The sequence below is a fragment of the Maylandia zebra genome, linkage group LG18, assembly GCF_041146795.1.
Source record: "Maylandia zebra isolate NMK-2024a linkage group LG18, Mzebra_GT3a, whole genome shotgun sequence".
Lineage (NCBI taxonomy): Eukaryota > Metazoa > Chordata > Actinopteri > Cichliformes > Cichlidae > Maylandia > Maylandia zebra.
In genome coordinates this window covers 12,456,426-12,473,447 of record NC_135184.1, presented here as the reverse complement: position 1 = coordinate 12,473,447, position 17,022 = coordinate 12,456,426, and the positions used below count along the sequence as shown (strand labels likewise).

The following is a 17,022-nucleotide window of genomic DNA, read 5'->3' as shown; positions in this document are numbered from 1 at the left end:
TTGGATTGGCTCAGATGATGTCAACGCTATCGATCCTCACACGGTGATTTGTGAGCATCACATCGCGGGTAACAAAGAGGAAATGCTTTATTTGGAGAGTGACTGTGTTTACGAAGAAACGTAAACCGTGTCTGACTACTTCTTCGAACCCAGTGAAGAAAATTCCTTTGGAGGAAATACGTATTCAAACTCAAAATATTTAATGAACATCATAAGTTTGCATGGCATTAAAAAATCAATACAGTGGGAGAGAAAATATGTAAACACCAATTGATAAAAACAAATAAGAAATGTGAAATAGTTATACGAAAATTATGATTTAAAATATCAGCAAAAACGGTCTAGTTATATATAAACATAAAATTTACTATGTAAAGCAAATAGGGGCTGGTGCCTCTTTTTGCTTGTGTAGCAGAAAAAGAAAAAAGAAATTAAAACAAATGAAAGTTTTAGACTTCTGGGTAATGGAAACGCAAAACCACCACAGGATGTGTGCAGATGTAACATTCACAGTGAGCCACAAATAAAGCAAAACAAACCATGTACCTCCAAGTTTGGCCCTCTGAAGAGCGTAATCAATGAAGACGAAATTCAATTAATATCATTATTGAACTCACATTTTCGTGACTGAAATCTCATTTAGAATTAAACAGTAAAAACTTTATGGCTGTTATACAAGAACATTGAAATTTAGAACTGTATCTCTCCAACAGGCATAACATAAGAATCTCACAATTTGAACTTACCAACTCAAGCCTCCCAGTAAATAACTAGAAATGTAAAGTTTTTAAGTAAAGATTTTGAGATAACTTGATATTTTCACATGTGATGTGATTTTTTTTCCCAGTGTCACAAACAGTTTTTCAAAACCACCTCATATGACAATATCTGCATACATTTTAGATTTAAGCTCCAATTGTCTGACATTTCAATTTTGATGTGGTCAGGGCTTCACTTCTTTCTATTCTAGTGTCATTTCATACCTTTACTTCATTCTCCGATGTTGTGTTTGTTTTACTGAGTTGTGTTTCACTGTTGACTGCTGTAACACTGTAATTTCCCAGCTATTGGAATAAATAAAAAATACTCTAACACTTATTCCAATTAAATACTCACTTATTAAATTTGCCGCAAATATGAGTTTGAATGTCAACAGCATTACATTTAAATTCAGCTTGTTATGATTTGACCCGATTTCCAGCTTCATTTTTTTATTTTTTATTCTTGACTTGAGTAATAAAATAATCAAAATAAATTTTTCCTATTAACCTTTAACACATGACAGAAAATAAGTACATTAGTGACTAGAGGATGTTGCAGCACGCTGAGCCTTGATAACATTTGGTTTATTTCAGTCGGTGATATTGGCAAAACTTGGATGATGTCCTAAAATAAAAAAGAAAACGAAATTATAAACAGATGCTGACTTGGTGAAGTTGCACAGCTTTGCAATAGCAAATAAAGTCAGTCAGGTAAACTTAATCAGTCACAGTAGTGTAGAATTAAATCAATATAACTAGAAATACAACTAAAGGGATGTCTTTGTGAGCAGGATGAGAACACAAAATGCAGCACTGAAGTCTTTAGGAGACAGAATCACTTTATGTACAAGGTCAGAAGTTTTCTGGTACAAGCACAAGCTATTTATTCCCCAACAACACACAAGGCATTCATTAGTAACACAGTGATTGAGCTCAGAGTTAATTAGTAAAAGACACTCTTGTGTACTTGAGTGCTCTTTATCACGTTCTATATTTCTTGACGGAGCTCGTCACAAAGAACACGTCAAAAATATCTGCCTTTTATTAAAATCAGAGCTGTACAATTCTGAAATAGGTTAAAAAAATTACACGCAGTATACTGATACAAAGAGAAGTACTAATCCAGATCTGCCATAATAATAATAATAATAATAATAAAACCTCCCCCGAAAGAACAGTCAGCATCATCTCCCATTAAATACATATACATTTTCAAAGCAGTTCATTTCCATACCAGCATGGACAAATCGAAACGTCTACAAAACAAAGCGCACACTTTTTTGTTTCCATTAATACACATTTGGGAATTTTTCAAATTATAACAATTTATGGTGTTATTCTCCGTTTAAATCTTCATCCTCGTCAATGTAAGGGATGTCCAGGTCGTCAGAGCTCCCGTTAAACTTCTTACTGGCTATCTGGGGCGTGCTGGCTGGGGAGGGAGTGTCTTTTCGAGGCTGGATAACATCTGCTTTTTCTCCAGATGTGAACTCTTTCTGTTCATGATCGCGTTGAACCATTAGATGTCTAATTCTCTGTGTCAGGCCAGCAGGTTTGGGAGGGAGGTCAGGTTCCTGGGTTTTCACATGCGTGATTGGTTTTCCTGAGAACACAAACATTACTAAACACACTTGGTATGGCAGATGTAGTACACAAGAGAAGCTCCCGTTTAGGTCATAATTTGTTGACCTAAGACATAATTTTTGTGTTATAAAAAAAAAAAAAAGATTTATTGTTAGGGAATTACTGCGATTTATACATAATTCCTCATTTACATGTGTTTCATGGCCAGGCGAGGCCTGTTCTTTTGTAATTTCATTAGAAATGCGGCAGATATAACACCTGAAGTTGGTTCAGTGTTGAATATGTACTTTAAAGCTTTGCACTATAATGAGAGATCAGTGCAAGTGAAAGATACTATCATATCAAAACAAACAAACAAAAAACAACCCCTCCCCCCCTCCCAAAAAAACAAAAGTAAACACACTCTCAGAGTGAGGGAGGGAGGGAGGGAGAGAGAGAGAGCAAAAACTTTAAAGTGGCCAAAACAGACCCCGGACCAGCTCAGTGACATCAAAAAACACAGAACACAGGTTAAGTGAATGGTGGTTTGTGAAAAACAACTTTACAATGTTTAACCAAGTGACAAACTCTCATTGTTACACCCAGAGGAAGGCGAAAATACCATACCTCTTTACTGACCTTCCAAGTCCAGTGTCCCTAGTAGGTCCAGGCTGTCGGTGCTCAACCATGATGAGGAGTCTAAGTTTTCAATGTCAGATTCTTCCTGATCCAGCTCAGGCAACCTGGAGACCAAGTCCAACCTGTAAACAAAAAAAGATATTAACATTCAAATGAGAGAAATAAGAGGAATAAAAGGAGTACAACTAGAAGTAAACATTACTAGCTCACTTTTCTTGCTTGAGGGACTCGATCCTTTCAAGGAGGGTCTTCACCGCTTCATCAGGCTGTGTTTCCTGTGGAACCTTGAGCTCAGACTGTTCAACAACCTGCACAGAGGCCAGAGCAGCATTATTGTGAGCTATCTGTGGGTTTATCTCTCTCTCTCTCGTATTTGTTAGTGCTCCCGAACTTTTATAACTTCTACTTAATCATTTACCTACTTTACTTTTTTTGTGCTCAGAACTGTTTGCTAAGGACCATTTGCGCCCGCTATTTTGGAAAATGTCGAAAAATAGGAAGAAAGAGGAACAAGAACGTGATGAGTCGGCGAGCCTTGCTAGCACAATCACAGCTCCGCTAACCGAGAAGCTAGCAGAGCACAAAGCTGAACCTTTGGCAGAAATAAGAGACACCTACAAGAAGTATGAGACCAAATTTCAAGCTGTGTGGGAAGCGGTGGAAGACCACAAACAACGCATCTCGAGCTTGGAGCAGTCACTGAACCCCAGAAAGGACAGTTCCAATATGTGTTTCTGGGATAGTTTACTTTTCTCTTTAGCAGGGTCTGTCTTAATGCAAAACATCACCCGGACTGATGCAGTTAAACAAACGCTGTTTGGTGTCGCATTTGTTCTGCTCTTCCTTTGTAGCGTCCTCTCACCGTGGCTTGTCTTCTGAGTCTGAGTTGATTGACAGCCATGGCCTCCGCGTGTTCCAGCTCCTGGATATTTTGCATCTTTTCGTTGTAGCGCCTGAACTGCTCAGTGATCAGGATCTCCACACAACTGTGCAAAACAGTCAATTAATATTATTATTATTTTAGAAATACAGTGTCTAACAAGGACTGTGTAAAGTTGCAGTAGTGCACAATATGATCACTCACAGTGTAGTCCTAGGCACGTCCTTCATACAGAGGAGGGGGTCATCAGAATCAGGTGAACGCAGGATGCAGGGGGCAAACACAATAGCAAGTGCACTTGGTGACATCTTATTGTGCTCTTCGTCCTTTGCAACTCTGAGAGAAACAAACGGGTCAAAATCTCACTGGACTTTCACCACATGACTGAAGAAAAGTCGACTCTGCCTACCTGACAAGGTGAAAGATCAGCCGCTCTAACGTGCTGAAATTAGCAGGAGGAAGTTCTTCGAGCTTTTGGTACACGGCCTTTATTCTCTCTTCTTCCTCGGGTAATTCTGGGGATGAATTAACAGGGGAAATTTTAAATATCTGCACTCACATTTGTTTATATTTGAAAATACTGAAAATTTTAAAGTCACCATTGAAACACAGAGTCAACATGTACATAGTGTCTGTCAATATTATGCAGAATAGTCACACAGTTATAACTGCTATGTTTCTTTTTAAGCAATAACATATACACATAACACGCCACATTATTAGTTACACATGTTCAACTGTTTATTAACACAAATATCTAATTAACCAAATGCACGACAGCAAGTCAATGCATTTAAACATATAGACATGGTAAAAGTAACAAGCTTAAATTCAAACTGAGCATCAGAATGCGGAAGAAAGTAGACTTTGTGGTGTGGTAGTTTGTACCAGACAGGCTGGTCTGATTATTTCAGAAAGTGTTTTATCTACTGGGATTTCTTACACAACGTTTACAGAGAATGATCAGAAACCGAATGAACAGGAGTTCTCTGGCTGAAAATGCCCTGATAAGCATCTCAGAATGCCACACCTACCTGCATATTGTTACCAACTGTGCCAAACGAAGATCACATTGTGTCATTGCTCTTGTGTCAAAAAGCTCAAATCATCTCAATCTGGTTTCTTGAACAGTTAGTTCACTGTACTTAAATGACCTCCACAGTCTCCAGATCTCAATAAAGTGGAGGACCTTTGGGACGTGGCTGAGCAGGTAATTAAAAATGTGGAGAAGCTGTGTGACACTAACATGTAAACATGGAACCAAAGTCTAAGAGGATGTTTGCAGAGAATTAAGGCATTTCTGAAAAAAAAAAAAAAAGTGCTCAAAGTTTAAACAGTTCCTCACCCACAGCATGCAGAAAGTCGTGGTAGAGGGAAAATGTCATGAGGGGGTCAGGCAGCTCTCTGAGCCAGCGTTTAATCAGGCCTGTGATGGTGTGGATCGGGTAGTTATCCAAACATACTGTCTCAGGATCTGAAGGTAAAAAACAGGTCACACACACACAAAAAATTATACTCAAAAAGAGGTTATTTTAAATGGCTTTTTTTGCCATTAGGTTATGGAGATTTGATGACTTTTTTTTAGAATTTATACTCTTGTAAAATAGTTTTTCTGGAAACTTCGTGCATTTCAACTTTCATTAATTTCTTACTTTTCTGCAGAACCTGGTGAAGCTCCTTCGCTCGGCAGGCCGAGCCCGACTTGCGGTAAATCCCTTCGGTGTAGAGGCCGTTTAGCTCCACGTGCATCAGCAACGTCTCCATCACTATGGGCACGGGGTTGGCTTTACTGGTGAGGGCGCACACCTGCACGCCAAAGTGAGCTGAGGCTGGTAAACTGCCATCCTATCACAAGATAAGAAGAGTAGACATGAGTCTCAAGCAATAAAAGGGAACGTTTTTATACTTATTCTTTCATACTACGATATTTGATTGAAAAATACCTACCTGCCTGGCACACCGTGTCGAGCAGTCCGTGATGATTTTGCTCAGACATTTCTTGTGACATATCAACTTACACGCTAAAATAAAAACAGGAGGAAAACACAGTCAAATTGAACTGTCTATTGTTTCTTGAAATGCTCATACAAATTGTTTTCTTAACTCACCACTGCACATATAGGCTTTCTCCATTCCCCAGATGTAGGAGCCACACAAGTCACATGACTGCATAATGTTCACCTGGTATGTGCTGAACAGGTGATCCAGAGGACTGTCAAGCTGTAGACACAAGAAATAAAGCAAGATCCCTCATGAGACTCAGCAAGATTCACGAGAAGTAAATTCAATTATGATATTTCACTTACACTTTTATCCTTTTTCCTTCTCTTCTTCAACGTCTAGAACCCAGAAGGGAAATATACATATAAATGAGCTGTACTCTTAAAGTATTTTAGCAACTGAGGATCGACCGAATGCAATAAAATTTACCTTTGCAGGTTCAGACGCTGCTCGTTTCTTTGTGGCCCTGATGAAGCCGTCCAGCACAGACTGGAAGAGGTTTACCACCATTGGAACTTCTCCCTTTTCAGTGGCTCCTGCTAGCGTGTTCACCTTGTTATGGAAGCCTTTCATCAGATCTTTGTAGTGAATCTGGGGCTTCTGAGGGTGCCAACAGAATTATTATTTTCAAGCTATTTGGTCAGTAAAAGTGTAAAAAAATGAAGATTTTCACAAGGAAAACATGAAAAAGCTGCCTTCCATATTCCTCCATCATTTGAGCCAACAAGTTAAAACACTGACTGACCTGGACAGAGTACATGTCTTTGATGTTCTCTCTGAACTGCATCGTGGCTGTGAGAAAAATCGTCTCAGCTGGCGACAGATCCTTTCTAGTTTGCAGCTCATTCACCTGATGACAAAGGTGAGGAAAGTGTGAACAACTAGACGTTTTTCTAAACGTGGATAGCTGATATTGAAGCTGAAGACAGGAAATAATGTGCTAAATATGGACAATATTTAGTGCCAAAAAAGGCATTTTTTAAATAACTTGTAAATCTGGTTTTAAAGTTGTGTAAAATAACTGGGCTGGCTATAACTGGGACCCATTTCATGTTGCCCATCTATGTGTACAATGATAATCTACCTAAGAAGTAAGTCCTGAAAATAGCACATTTATGGTATAAATGAGAGAGTCGTGTGGGTTTAAACTCAAGTTAGAAACCTGCTCCTTCTCCCTCTTAAGTTGTGATCTCACCTGATTCCCAAGGAACTCATCCAGGTTTCGTAGCTCCTTGCTGTCAGTAACCTCTTGGTCCAGAGAGGAGTCCCACTGCAACCCCCGTGTGGCACGGCTGATTCGAATGGTGGGGTTACGATTTGATTTCGCACTGTTTTGGTTTGTCGTTTGGTTAGAATGTGAAGTGTGCTTGGAGAAGGTGACTGTTGGCAGCAAAAGGACAGATAGCAATATTAGTAATAACATTACAATAAGATTTGACTTAACTGAAGGTTAAATCCTGTAATTTTAATGAAATGCTCATTTTTTAAAACTATGTTGGTGTAGCAGGAATGGCCATGGAGGAGGTCTTTATCCAACAGTTAAAGCTATAAAACGTATCAAATACAGTTCTAAATCCAACATCTTTTGACTTAAATATCTCCTGCAGCCCATTTAAAGTTTACTACATGTCAGTCATTAAAGTGTCATCAGTGTTGCATTATATAAATACACTGAATCTGCATTTCCAGACTTGTGGTTACCTGCTTTATCTGTTGGAGATTCACTGCTGGGGGATATTCTGGGTGCCATTTTCCTCAGGAATTTACCGAGAGACCAAGTCCTGCAAAAAAGACAACCTGCATAAATTCCATGTAGCAGAATATCAAATTACCACAGAACGTTAATGTTGGATTTTGAATTTTTATAAATTAACTGAGTGAGGGCTTCACCTATCAGGGGTGCTGGTGTCGTGATGTCCTATGCTGTCCTCATTGGTGTTGTGGATTGGAAGGGAGAACGTTGAGCCATCAGTTATCTGAAACACAAAGATTTTAAAAACTGGAGCACAAATTGTGTAAAGAAGCCAACAACAACAAAACAAATCACGTTCTGATCCAAAGTGACAGTCACTCCTTTCCCCCCAACCGTGCTCCCCTGCTGCGCAAGCACCAATATCATCTTAAAGGCTTACATTTAAATTTACAAGTGCCTCCACCAAACCACACCCAATGCACATGATATAACTGCAGCACAATAGTGACAGTCCATCACCAGCTTCCGTTAAACGCCAAAGAAGAAGAAGCAGTCTTCGGTATCTTAGCTGTGTCCAAGTTCAGAGGTGTCTTTTGCATCTTTCGGAAGTCGCATTTGCAGGTCGATTACGTAACAGCGATGCGACAAAGGATGTCCAAACTCAAAGACTCCTCCAAATGCTGCGACAAATGCGTCCTCCCTTTTACCAGATTTGTGTCGGGTGTCTTTTTGGGTCACAAAATAAACTTTTAAGATATTTTTAGGCGAGAATGTAGCTGTGTAAACTTCAAATATTTGCCCAATTTATCAAGACATCACATATTTGCAAAAGTGCCCTGACGTTTTCGGAGACGTCTGTTACCCACCAGCTCGATAGCTAGCCGGGTGGTTAAGGCTCACTAGAGCCGGTGTTCCAGATTAACTGGCATCGCAGATCAGCTGGCGTTGGTCGAATAGATGTGTGGTAGACTTGCTTTTAAAGGGCCGCTACCGACAAGCCAGCAAATAAACACCAAATATTAAATCTGTGACATTTGTGATATTACCTCAAACACAGTCCGTCAGTCTTGTTGCTGCTGAACAACAAAATGTTTAAAAATGTTGCGAGTTTACTTGGTGATATAGTTACAGTAATCACTACTCCTGTTGTTCATCATGATTTTAATTTTCTTTGTTAGAACAAAGAAATACGTTTGAAATATGACACATTAATATTTCACTAGTGTTGTAACATCACATCCTGTAAGCATAGTCTGCCTTTGTCTTTTAACTTGTGACACATGCAGTACAGGCTGAGTGGCTGCACTTACACCTCGAGCATTCAAATCTATACTATAACTACTGTTATATTGTTCACACAGCTGAATAAACGTCAAACAGAAAACCGATTAAACAGAAGTGTGAGATGGTAGAGAGTTTACTCCAAATTTAAAAATTAAAAGTTTAATAAACTATCATCTTGTCTTTATTTTTAGTTAGCACATACCTTAAACACTTCAAGCTGTAAGCTAATGATAGTTATATAAGAGCACATGCATGCTGGTGCAATAAGCTGTACGTTTTACGTCCAATGGATGATGATCTGATTAGTCGACTAATTGCAAAAATAATCGGTTACTAACAAAATAATCTTTTTGTGGCAGCCCTAATGTTAAGCAGTCGTTAATAGACCAGGATGGCTCTGTAAAGAGGAAATCAACAAGTCATATTTGCATATATGCATTATCAGGGTCAAGGGGAACATATGTTACTTTAATATGTACAATTCCTTATAGTTAAATATTAATAGAAGTTTCAGTCCACAATTAAAAAGACTTGATGATAAGTTAATAAATCAAAACTGATTTAATAATGGCCGCCTATTAAATACTGTATGTTAGTTTGTGTTGCATAACCATAACGACAAGAAGTGACCAAACACACTGACATCAGAGCACATAATAATATTCTTTTCATATTCTAATATTCTGTCCTTGCTGACCCTCTCCTCATTTTGGTCGGAAAGACAAGAAAGATCAGAAATGAGCTTTAAAAACGGGCTTTAATATTTCCCTTCTGCTTGAAAGCAACAGCCCATTTTTCACTGTCCTGGCCTGCACAGCAGAAATCAGAAGTCCCAGAACAATCCAAGCTATCCAACCATTTGGTACATACACATGCAAGAGTTGCATGCAGAGAAGAGATCTGGTTGGCAAAAAAATCCCTATATCCAACCTTGGATTTGAGGTCCCGGACATCGGCGCTACTGACCAAGCTCGTCAGACTGGCCACACAGGGACTTATGGGCGGCAGTGGAAAGCTCCAGTACTCGCTTTCCTTGGAGCCAGCAAAGTTACACATCAAACCACTGCGGGCGTAGGCTAAGCGCCGCTTGTGTTTCTTGCGCTTGCGGACCCGGACCTTGACCTAATTGGGCCAGGGAAAGTGATGAGGTACGAGGTCTGCGAGACCTCCTTTGATGTGCAAGAAGCCTCCTTTCATGTGTTTTTCACTGTAACATTAGCTCACAGTACACAAAGCTACAACACTATCATACATGCAGCAAGGACACTAACAATCACTCAATAAGAGCACAAAAATAATAAAGACAGGTTAAATTAAACTTTTTAGGTCAATCACTGATACAGGAGCTGATGTTACCTCGTTGACTGAAGATGAGCTGTCAGAGCCTGATGAGCTGATCTTGGAAAGTTCATCTGCAGACATGGACTTTTTGGTGCTGTTTGTAGAGGGAAATAAAAGCAATGAGTGATTGTTTGACTAAATATAAAACACTTTCCAATCATTATTAATAGCATGAGAATCTATACTTTAGGATCTTAAGGCAGAAATACTTATTCAAGATGCTTAAACAGAAAGCATGTCATACAGTTAGACCCATAACTATTTGGACAATGGTATCATCTTTGTAGTTTTGTCTTTTTAGTTTTGAGGCAGACTGTGCAGACTTGCAGCTTTAACTCGAGGGTTGTACCAGTACTATTGTACAGGGTTTAGGAATTACAGCCTTTAAAAAAAAACCAAAAAACCAAAATCACAGACAGTCCCCCATTTTCAGAGGCTCAAAGGTAATTGGACAAACTGACATAATTTCAGGTGATTTCATCTGTCCAAAAAAATTTTTTGTCTTCTTTTCCAGAACTGTGCGAGCCCAATCAAGTTTAATGCCTTTCTTTGCCTGAGTGTAAACCCTCTGCTTTTATTACGCCATTCATTGGAAGCAAGTGGCAGAACCTGCTGCTGTTGTGCTTTTTGTTCATTTTACTAACTTTATCTCCATCTAACGTTGTTTTTTTTGGCTCACATTCAAGCAAATGAAGTGGCTGTCTTTTGTTTCCCCCCAGTCTTTCAAAGTCAAGATCTAAAAGCCTACTACTTGTCTTCCTTTGCACTCTCAACGACAGAGAACTTCCAACACCTGATCATCAATGATGATGTGACTGCCCGGAGCAAAGTCTGAAATCCCAGCTGCAATTTGAAATCTGGAGCTGGTCTAACGATCATCGGGGAGCATGTGATCTTTGTGGAATATAAGATGGACCAGCTGTGGTGAGCCGATTAACACCAGAGGGAACAAAGAGTGCAGTTTGATGCGCTTTTCATGAAGACACACTCTCACTTCCCGGACCACAGTGTGACCTTCCATGACTTCAGGACTTTTCAGGGAGACTGGGATGTTGATTGCGTAATAATTTCCTGCAGAAATGCATCCGTATTACTCACTAAGGGAATTTGTCCTTGCTGCTGGTGTTTGGATCTAGTGTGAATCCACACACTGTTTGGATTCCTCTGTCAGGTGATGCGGAGGTCATCCAAATAACTGTGGCTGTGGATAATGACCATCCTCTGCACCACATAGTGGAGATGCAGCTAATCACTTTCTCAAACGTGTTTGCACTGTGCTGCCACAAAGACAGACTCAGAAAACCTTGGTCATACCGCACGCCCTACATTCATTTTGGGATTAAGCTTCTTGCTGAATCATTTAGATTTGGACTCTCTGAGCTCTTCGCTGTTTAACTGAACTCCTTCTTTAGTGTGACTTTCAACTTTCTGAGCAAAGTTTTTTTTTTTTTTTTAAAGCTGCAGTAAATGGTAAAATGGTAAATGGCCTGTATTTGTATAGCGCTTTTCTAGTCCCTAAGGACCCCAAAGCGCTTTACACAACCTGTCATCCACCCATTCACACACACATTCACACACTGGTGATGGCAAGCTACAATGTAGCCACAGCCACCCTGGGGCGCACTGACAGAGGCGAGGCTGCCGGACACTGGCGCCACCGGGCCCTCTGACCACCACCAGTAGGCAACGGGTGAAGTGTCTTGCCCAAGGACACAACGACCGAGACTGTCCAAGCCGGGGCTCGAACCGGCAACCTTCCGATTACAAGGCGAACTCCCAACTCTTGAGCCACGATCGCCCAGACATTTTCCCGGCTATTGTCTCATCTTCACCCTATTCACATTCATGAAGGCGCCTCTTGATTGCAGACCTTGACAATGATACGCCTACCTGCTAAAGAATGTTTTGGACTTGCTGGGTGAGGTTTTTCTTAGCTAAGGAAAAAACGTGTCTCCCATTTTGGGCCTTTTGGTGTGCTTTGCACTCCCTACTCTTTAAAAATTTATTGGATTTGTTAATGTGGCCACGCCTAAAGTTTCAAAAATCTCTTGGTGGGTTTCTTTTCAGCCTAACAATGGCCTCCTTCACCTACATCATCGTCTCACTGAGTCTCACGATCAGATTTTCAGTGAAAATCTAAAAAAAAAAAAAAGTTAAACACTTATCTGCTTAATTGATCACTGAAGAATGAGGAAACAGGCATCCTATTAAACTTTTACTTTTGAGTCTTTGTGAGCTCAAAGTCTTCACTTCAAAAACATCAATAATAAAATGCACTGTGGTGGTTGCCCAAATTTGGACCTTGGACTGTATTCAAAACATTTTTCTGAGGCCATGTTAGCAGAACCACTGACTGTAGAAGTTGAAAAACTTACTGAAATTTATTTCTCCTATAATTTCTTTGCCGGAGTGCTTCAGAACCTGAATCTCCTTCACTATGTCTGTTGTCCTTCCACCTATCGGCCTTCTCCTTGAATCCCCCGAAATCTTTGTAGCGCTGAAGTGTGTTTCCCTTAGTGTGGCTGGTGGAGTCATTGTTAATGGAAACTAGATCTACAGGGACGGAGAAGGGTCTGGTGAGTGATGGAGGGGATTTGCCTTGACGTTTCTCATTGCCTTTGTCCCGCTGTACAGCAAGACTATTGACTGGGTCAGGCTGCTCCATTTTTTCCTGCCTCTTCAACTCCCTTTTTTCCAAGCTGTTATTAAAAAAAAAGAAAAAGATAAGAGAAAAAAGTGAAATGAATATGAATCCTAACAGTTTTTAACTGCTAAATTCTCATTTTACCTGAAATTTATTATTAAACCAGAGACCATTTTGCTTCCGTAAAGCTATCACAGATACAGCAGATTAGCACATATCCTATTTTGTCCTACTATTATTTAGCCACCAGAGGGCACTGACAAGCATATTTTTCAAATGGTGCATTTCAGCGTACATACCCTGATAAATGCATGCCTTTAAAAATAAACTGGATTGTCAAGGGCATGTGTTTGTGAGCAAACACATATTTCCTTATAGTATTAATCTGAAATCATCTACTGCTTGCTTGCATGCCCTTGAATGCAGCACTCTGCGCCAGATAAATGAGCCTAATGCACTTAGTGTGGGATACATCATCAATTCAAAGAGATCAATCAGTGTAATGCTCACAACCCGAGTAATGGCATATCTGAATAATAACTACAAGAGCTGTTACTCCTGTAATGCACTTCAGCCACATCAGTACCTTTCCCGTCCGCCCCGGTCTTTGGAGCCGCCATCATCCTGCTTCCACACCGTGTGTTTGGATGCCTCCATGGACGTCCTCCATGCTGCCTGCATCAATGTAGCGGTTCGATTTTGGGTCAGAGAAAACTGACGCCATCTCCTCTGTAAGAGCATAAATACTATTTTAGCCCTAATCAAGTATGTTTTTGACTTTGAGGAACATTTTCAGTTACTGGCACAGCAAGAAAAAAAAAAGAGCCTAAGTGACCCAAATCTTACTGGCTCAGCCTCAGAGTTTTTTGTTTTTGTTTAGCAGTGAGCATAAACAAAAGTGCTGCACCTGTATGATCATTGTAGCATCTCTTTTGTGCAGAAAGTGGAACCTTATGAGGCACGTGCGGAACCAGCGCTGCAGGGTGATGATGCGGCGCATCACTTCTTTGTTGAGTGTGTCTTGAAGCAGTTGCCGTTGCTTTTCCTTAAGGAAAACCTGAGTAGATAAGAAGATGCCATACATATAATAAATGCAGACACATTTGTGCAGTTAACTCTTCTCTAGATTTTAGCACACACACACCCTGCTTCTCTGACATTTATGCGTGTTTATTAGTTTACTTGCGTCAGAATTCTAAAATGTATTATTGTAATTCTGAAATTGTAGTTATTAACGAACGCTTTTAAAGGGAGACCAGAGGCAATTTAATATGGGGCTGATTGGTTTGAAAAGCGATATTGTGATCTACCTTTGTTTTTCCTATTTGGTAGGTCTTCTTATCCAAAGCCATCCACTCAAACAGTGCCGTGATGTGCGCTGGAGTTGCAGCAGTTCCTTGTGGAAACAAAATCCTAAACTTCTCAACAAATTCCTGCCATTGAGAGAAAAACAGCATCAGAAGATGAAAATGAATGAATCAGTTGTTCCTTTCCTGAGGATGATTATTTATATACATTTATAAGTAGAATCACATTAAAACGAGTGCCCACCTCAAATGTGTATTTGGCACTGTAGCCAGACTTCTGGATGTGAACTATCTGCAGTAAGCCTGTATACCTGATTTGGTTTAGGACAAGTTTATCATCAAAGCACAGCTCCTTCTGTTTAAATAAACAAAAAAAAAAAAAAAAAATGATGAAGTTTCTTATTCAGTGAAACATATAAACTTCATAATGATGATGCCACAGATTCACAGATTACCTTTTCAGCATTGGCGCGCACACAGAAAATGAAGAAAGGCTCGGCTTTTGCAATTCTGTCCATCAGAGTTGTGAGTGATGCCTGCAAGAAGCATACAAACAGTGAGCAAGTTTTCATTAAAGTACTTCATCTTAAACGGCAACAGAGTTTTTAAGCCTTTCTGATAGGGTGTCACTTGAGTATATCACCGTTAAGAATGACATAGTATTAAAATGTTTCCACACCAGGGATATTTTAGATGTTATGCTGAAGACAAACCTGGAACTGAGAGCCTACTGTAGAAGGATTTGATTTTCGGTGAGGATGGAAGATGGATTTGCTGGTTAGGTCGTGCCCCGTGAGACCAATAATGTGTCGGAGAGAACGCAAATCAACAAGGTTCTGTTTGATAAAACATAAATATAACTGTGAGCTTCCTGACTCTAAAACAAAATCAAAGACTATTGATAAAGAATCAGTTAACATCCATGAGTTATGAGGCTTTACCTTTGGGATAATCTGCTTCTGTCGACCGCTTTTAGTTCTCCTGCAGAAAACAGACAGAAAGAGGATTATGAAAAACTGTTATATATAATATAACTGTTTAACCAAAAGCAAGCTCACCTTTTCTGCACAGTACAGCAGACGGGCTGGCTGGTTTGGTCGTGACCCATGGCCAAAAAATCAAATACATCAACTGGTCGTTCATCAGAGTGATCAAAGGAGAAATCCAGACTCGTGCTGGTACTGCAAGAATGAGAGAACCTCTTTAACTTTATCAGCACAGAACCGTTCTTATGTTATGTTTTGTTTTTTGCTTATATGACCATGTGAAACTTAACTCACTGGATGTTAAGCTTTTTATTCATCATCCAGTGCTAAACGACATATATCTTGTTGGTGTCTGCATCGAGACCAATTCCCAATATGTGCCATTCATGTACTTGTGTGTTATATTTACCTGGATAGTTGAGTCAAAGTACTCCGGCGCTTATCTAGTATCTCTTTAAAAGACTTCCGCCTTGCAGCAGCTGTGGCGACAGTAAAGCAAGCTAGTTGTACATTATAACAAAAATGAGAAACATTTCACATAAAGAAACTCGACTGTCTTGATAAAGGCTGACAAACTCATTAAGGAAAGAAAGTCAAACAAAGGTGCCAATGTTGTCCTACAAAGGAAATTCACTTTTCTCTCTCTTTTTTTTTTTTAGATAACTGTCAACCATAACTAAACTACCCACTTAATTCTTCCCGTCGACGTCCCAGGTTCTTGAATACTGTGAGGATGCGGATGGCTGCTCGGAGGACACCCCATCTGAACTGTGCTTCCGGGCTGGAAGCAACCAAGTGATGGATGAAGGAGCGCTCACTGCTCCGTAGAAGTGATATGACATCAGGACGCATGTGTTCTGTGTTTTTCTTTCTGAAGTCCTAATGAATGAGAAATAGTAATGATCAGTACACAACCGTGTGTGGTTCACAGCCTTCGCAGTGTTTACACATGTGTCTGACACTAAAAACTAACAATGCTTCCACAGTTTTCTCTGTGGAGGGAATTAATGATTTACTTGGCTGCAAAGAGTTTTTTTCCCCCACACTTCCTTATCAAACAAGGTTACTGCAAAGCCAAAAAAAAGAAGAAGAATTTTACTCCACCTTGATGTGATATTTAACCCTCCCAGCAAAGTGTTGAATCACAAAAGTTGGCTCTGTGTGTGGAGATGGTTTGAAGTATGGGTTGTCCTGATGCTGCTTCTTTATCTTTACCAGCAGACTCTTGTCTGTGGCCTCGGTGAGGCTGAAGAAACACAGTGAGAAAGAAAAATACATGACATAAGGCACCAGCCTTTTTTGGGCCACGGACCAGTTTATGTCCAACAGTATTTTTACGGACCGGCTTTTAAGGTGTCGCAGATAAATACAACAACAAAAATAACCCAAAAAAGAAGATTTATTGATAACACCCAGGAAAAGACCCAGGAAAACGGAGTTAACGATAAAAAACGCAAAAAAAATTAAATAAATAAATAAAAAATAAAAACACACTAAAAAAAAGATAAAAAACAATAAAAACCCTGAAGACCTGAAAGCCTCAACTCTCGCAGCCCAGCACCAAACGACTCCTGGGGGTTGGGGACCGCTGACATATGGAATAAATGTACGACTAAACAATGGTAAGACGAGATAAAGGCAACCTCAAAAATAAATAAAAAAAATCATTTCATCCCATAGTGGTTTTTGTTTTTTTTAAACTGACGTTACATAGAGAAATAATTACATTTTAAAAAGAAGAGTTGGCTCTGGCATATTTACTAGACTGACAATACAGAAAGTATACTGTGATGAACTGAATCATCTCTACCTGTTATTAGCTGTGATTTGCCCGAAAAATAATTCAAACTGAATTTTTATTTAACTCCTTTTTAATTTGAGCGTTCATAAAAGATTAATTACAGTCTGTTCTAATGCAAGTGT

At 39.6% G+C, this 17,022-nt stretch overlaps 1 protein-coding gene across 3 annotated transcripts in view; it reads right to left on the bottom strand.

Annotated features, from left to right (window-relative positions):
- Window positions 1-1,325: 1,325 nt before the first annotated feature.
- The window catches only part of LOC101479351 (myosin IXb), a 31,632-nt gene continuing 15,935 nt past the window's right edge, over window positions 1,326-17,022 (bottom strand). The window contains exons 12-41 of one of the 3 annotated variants that reach the window (XM_004555335.5): window positions 16,204-16,345; window positions 15,789-15,978; window positions 15,509-15,578; window positions 15,172-15,294; window positions 15,055-15,094; window positions 14,827-14,949; window positions 14,569-14,649; window positions 14,358-14,468; window positions 14,117-14,239; window positions 13,714-13,863; window positions 13,393-13,535; window positions 12,538-12,861; window positions 10,178-10,256; window positions 9,752-9,943; window positions 7,735-7,820; window positions 7,546-7,625; window positions 7,040-7,224; window positions 6,590-6,694; window positions 6,274-6,444; window positions 6,150-6,182; window positions 5,952-6,063; window positions 5,791-5,864; window positions 5,496-5,688; window positions 5,189-5,317; window positions 4,253-4,358; window positions 4,048-4,179; window positions 3,826-3,949; window positions 3,174-3,271; window positions 2,964-3,085; window positions 1,326-2,364 (exon numbers count right to left, since the gene is read on the bottom strand). In XM_004555335.5, coding sequence (XP_004555392.1) covers window positions 2,096-2,364; window positions 2,964-3,085; window positions 3,174-3,271; window positions 3,826-3,949; window positions 4,048-4,179; window positions 4,253-4,358; window positions 5,189-5,317; window positions 5,496-5,688; window positions 5,791-5,864; window positions 5,952-6,063; window positions 6,150-6,182; window positions 6,274-6,444; window positions 6,590-6,694; window positions 7,040-7,224; window positions 7,546-7,625; window positions 7,735-7,820; window positions 9,752-9,943; window positions 10,178-10,256; window positions 12,538-12,861; window positions 13,393-13,535; window positions 13,714-13,863; window positions 14,117-14,239; window positions 14,358-14,468; window positions 14,569-14,649; window positions 14,827-14,949; window positions 15,055-15,094; window positions 15,172-15,294; window positions 15,509-15,578; window positions 15,789-15,978; window positions 16,204-16,345 — 3,910 coding nt within the window. In that variant the 3' untranslated portion in view covers window positions 1,326-2,095. Of the gene's footprint in view, window positions 2,365-2,951; window positions 3,086-3,173; window positions 3,272-3,825; window positions 3,950-4,047; window positions 4,180-4,252; window positions 4,359-5,188; window positions 5,318-5,495; window positions 5,689-5,790; window positions 5,865-5,951; window positions 6,064-6,149; window positions 6,183-6,273; window positions 6,445-6,589; window positions 6,695-7,039; window positions 7,225-7,545; window positions 7,626-7,734; window positions 7,821-9,751; window positions 9,944-10,177; window positions 10,257-12,537; window positions 12,862-13,392; window positions 13,536-13,713; window positions 13,864-14,116; window positions 14,240-14,357; window positions 14,469-14,568; window positions 14,650-14,826; window positions 14,950-15,054; window positions 15,095-15,171; window positions 15,295-15,508; window positions 15,579-15,788; window positions 15,979-16,203; window positions 16,346-17,022 lie in introns of all 3 variants that reach the window. The other 2 variants (XM_004555337.3, XM_004555336.5) reach the window with 2 other exon arrangements.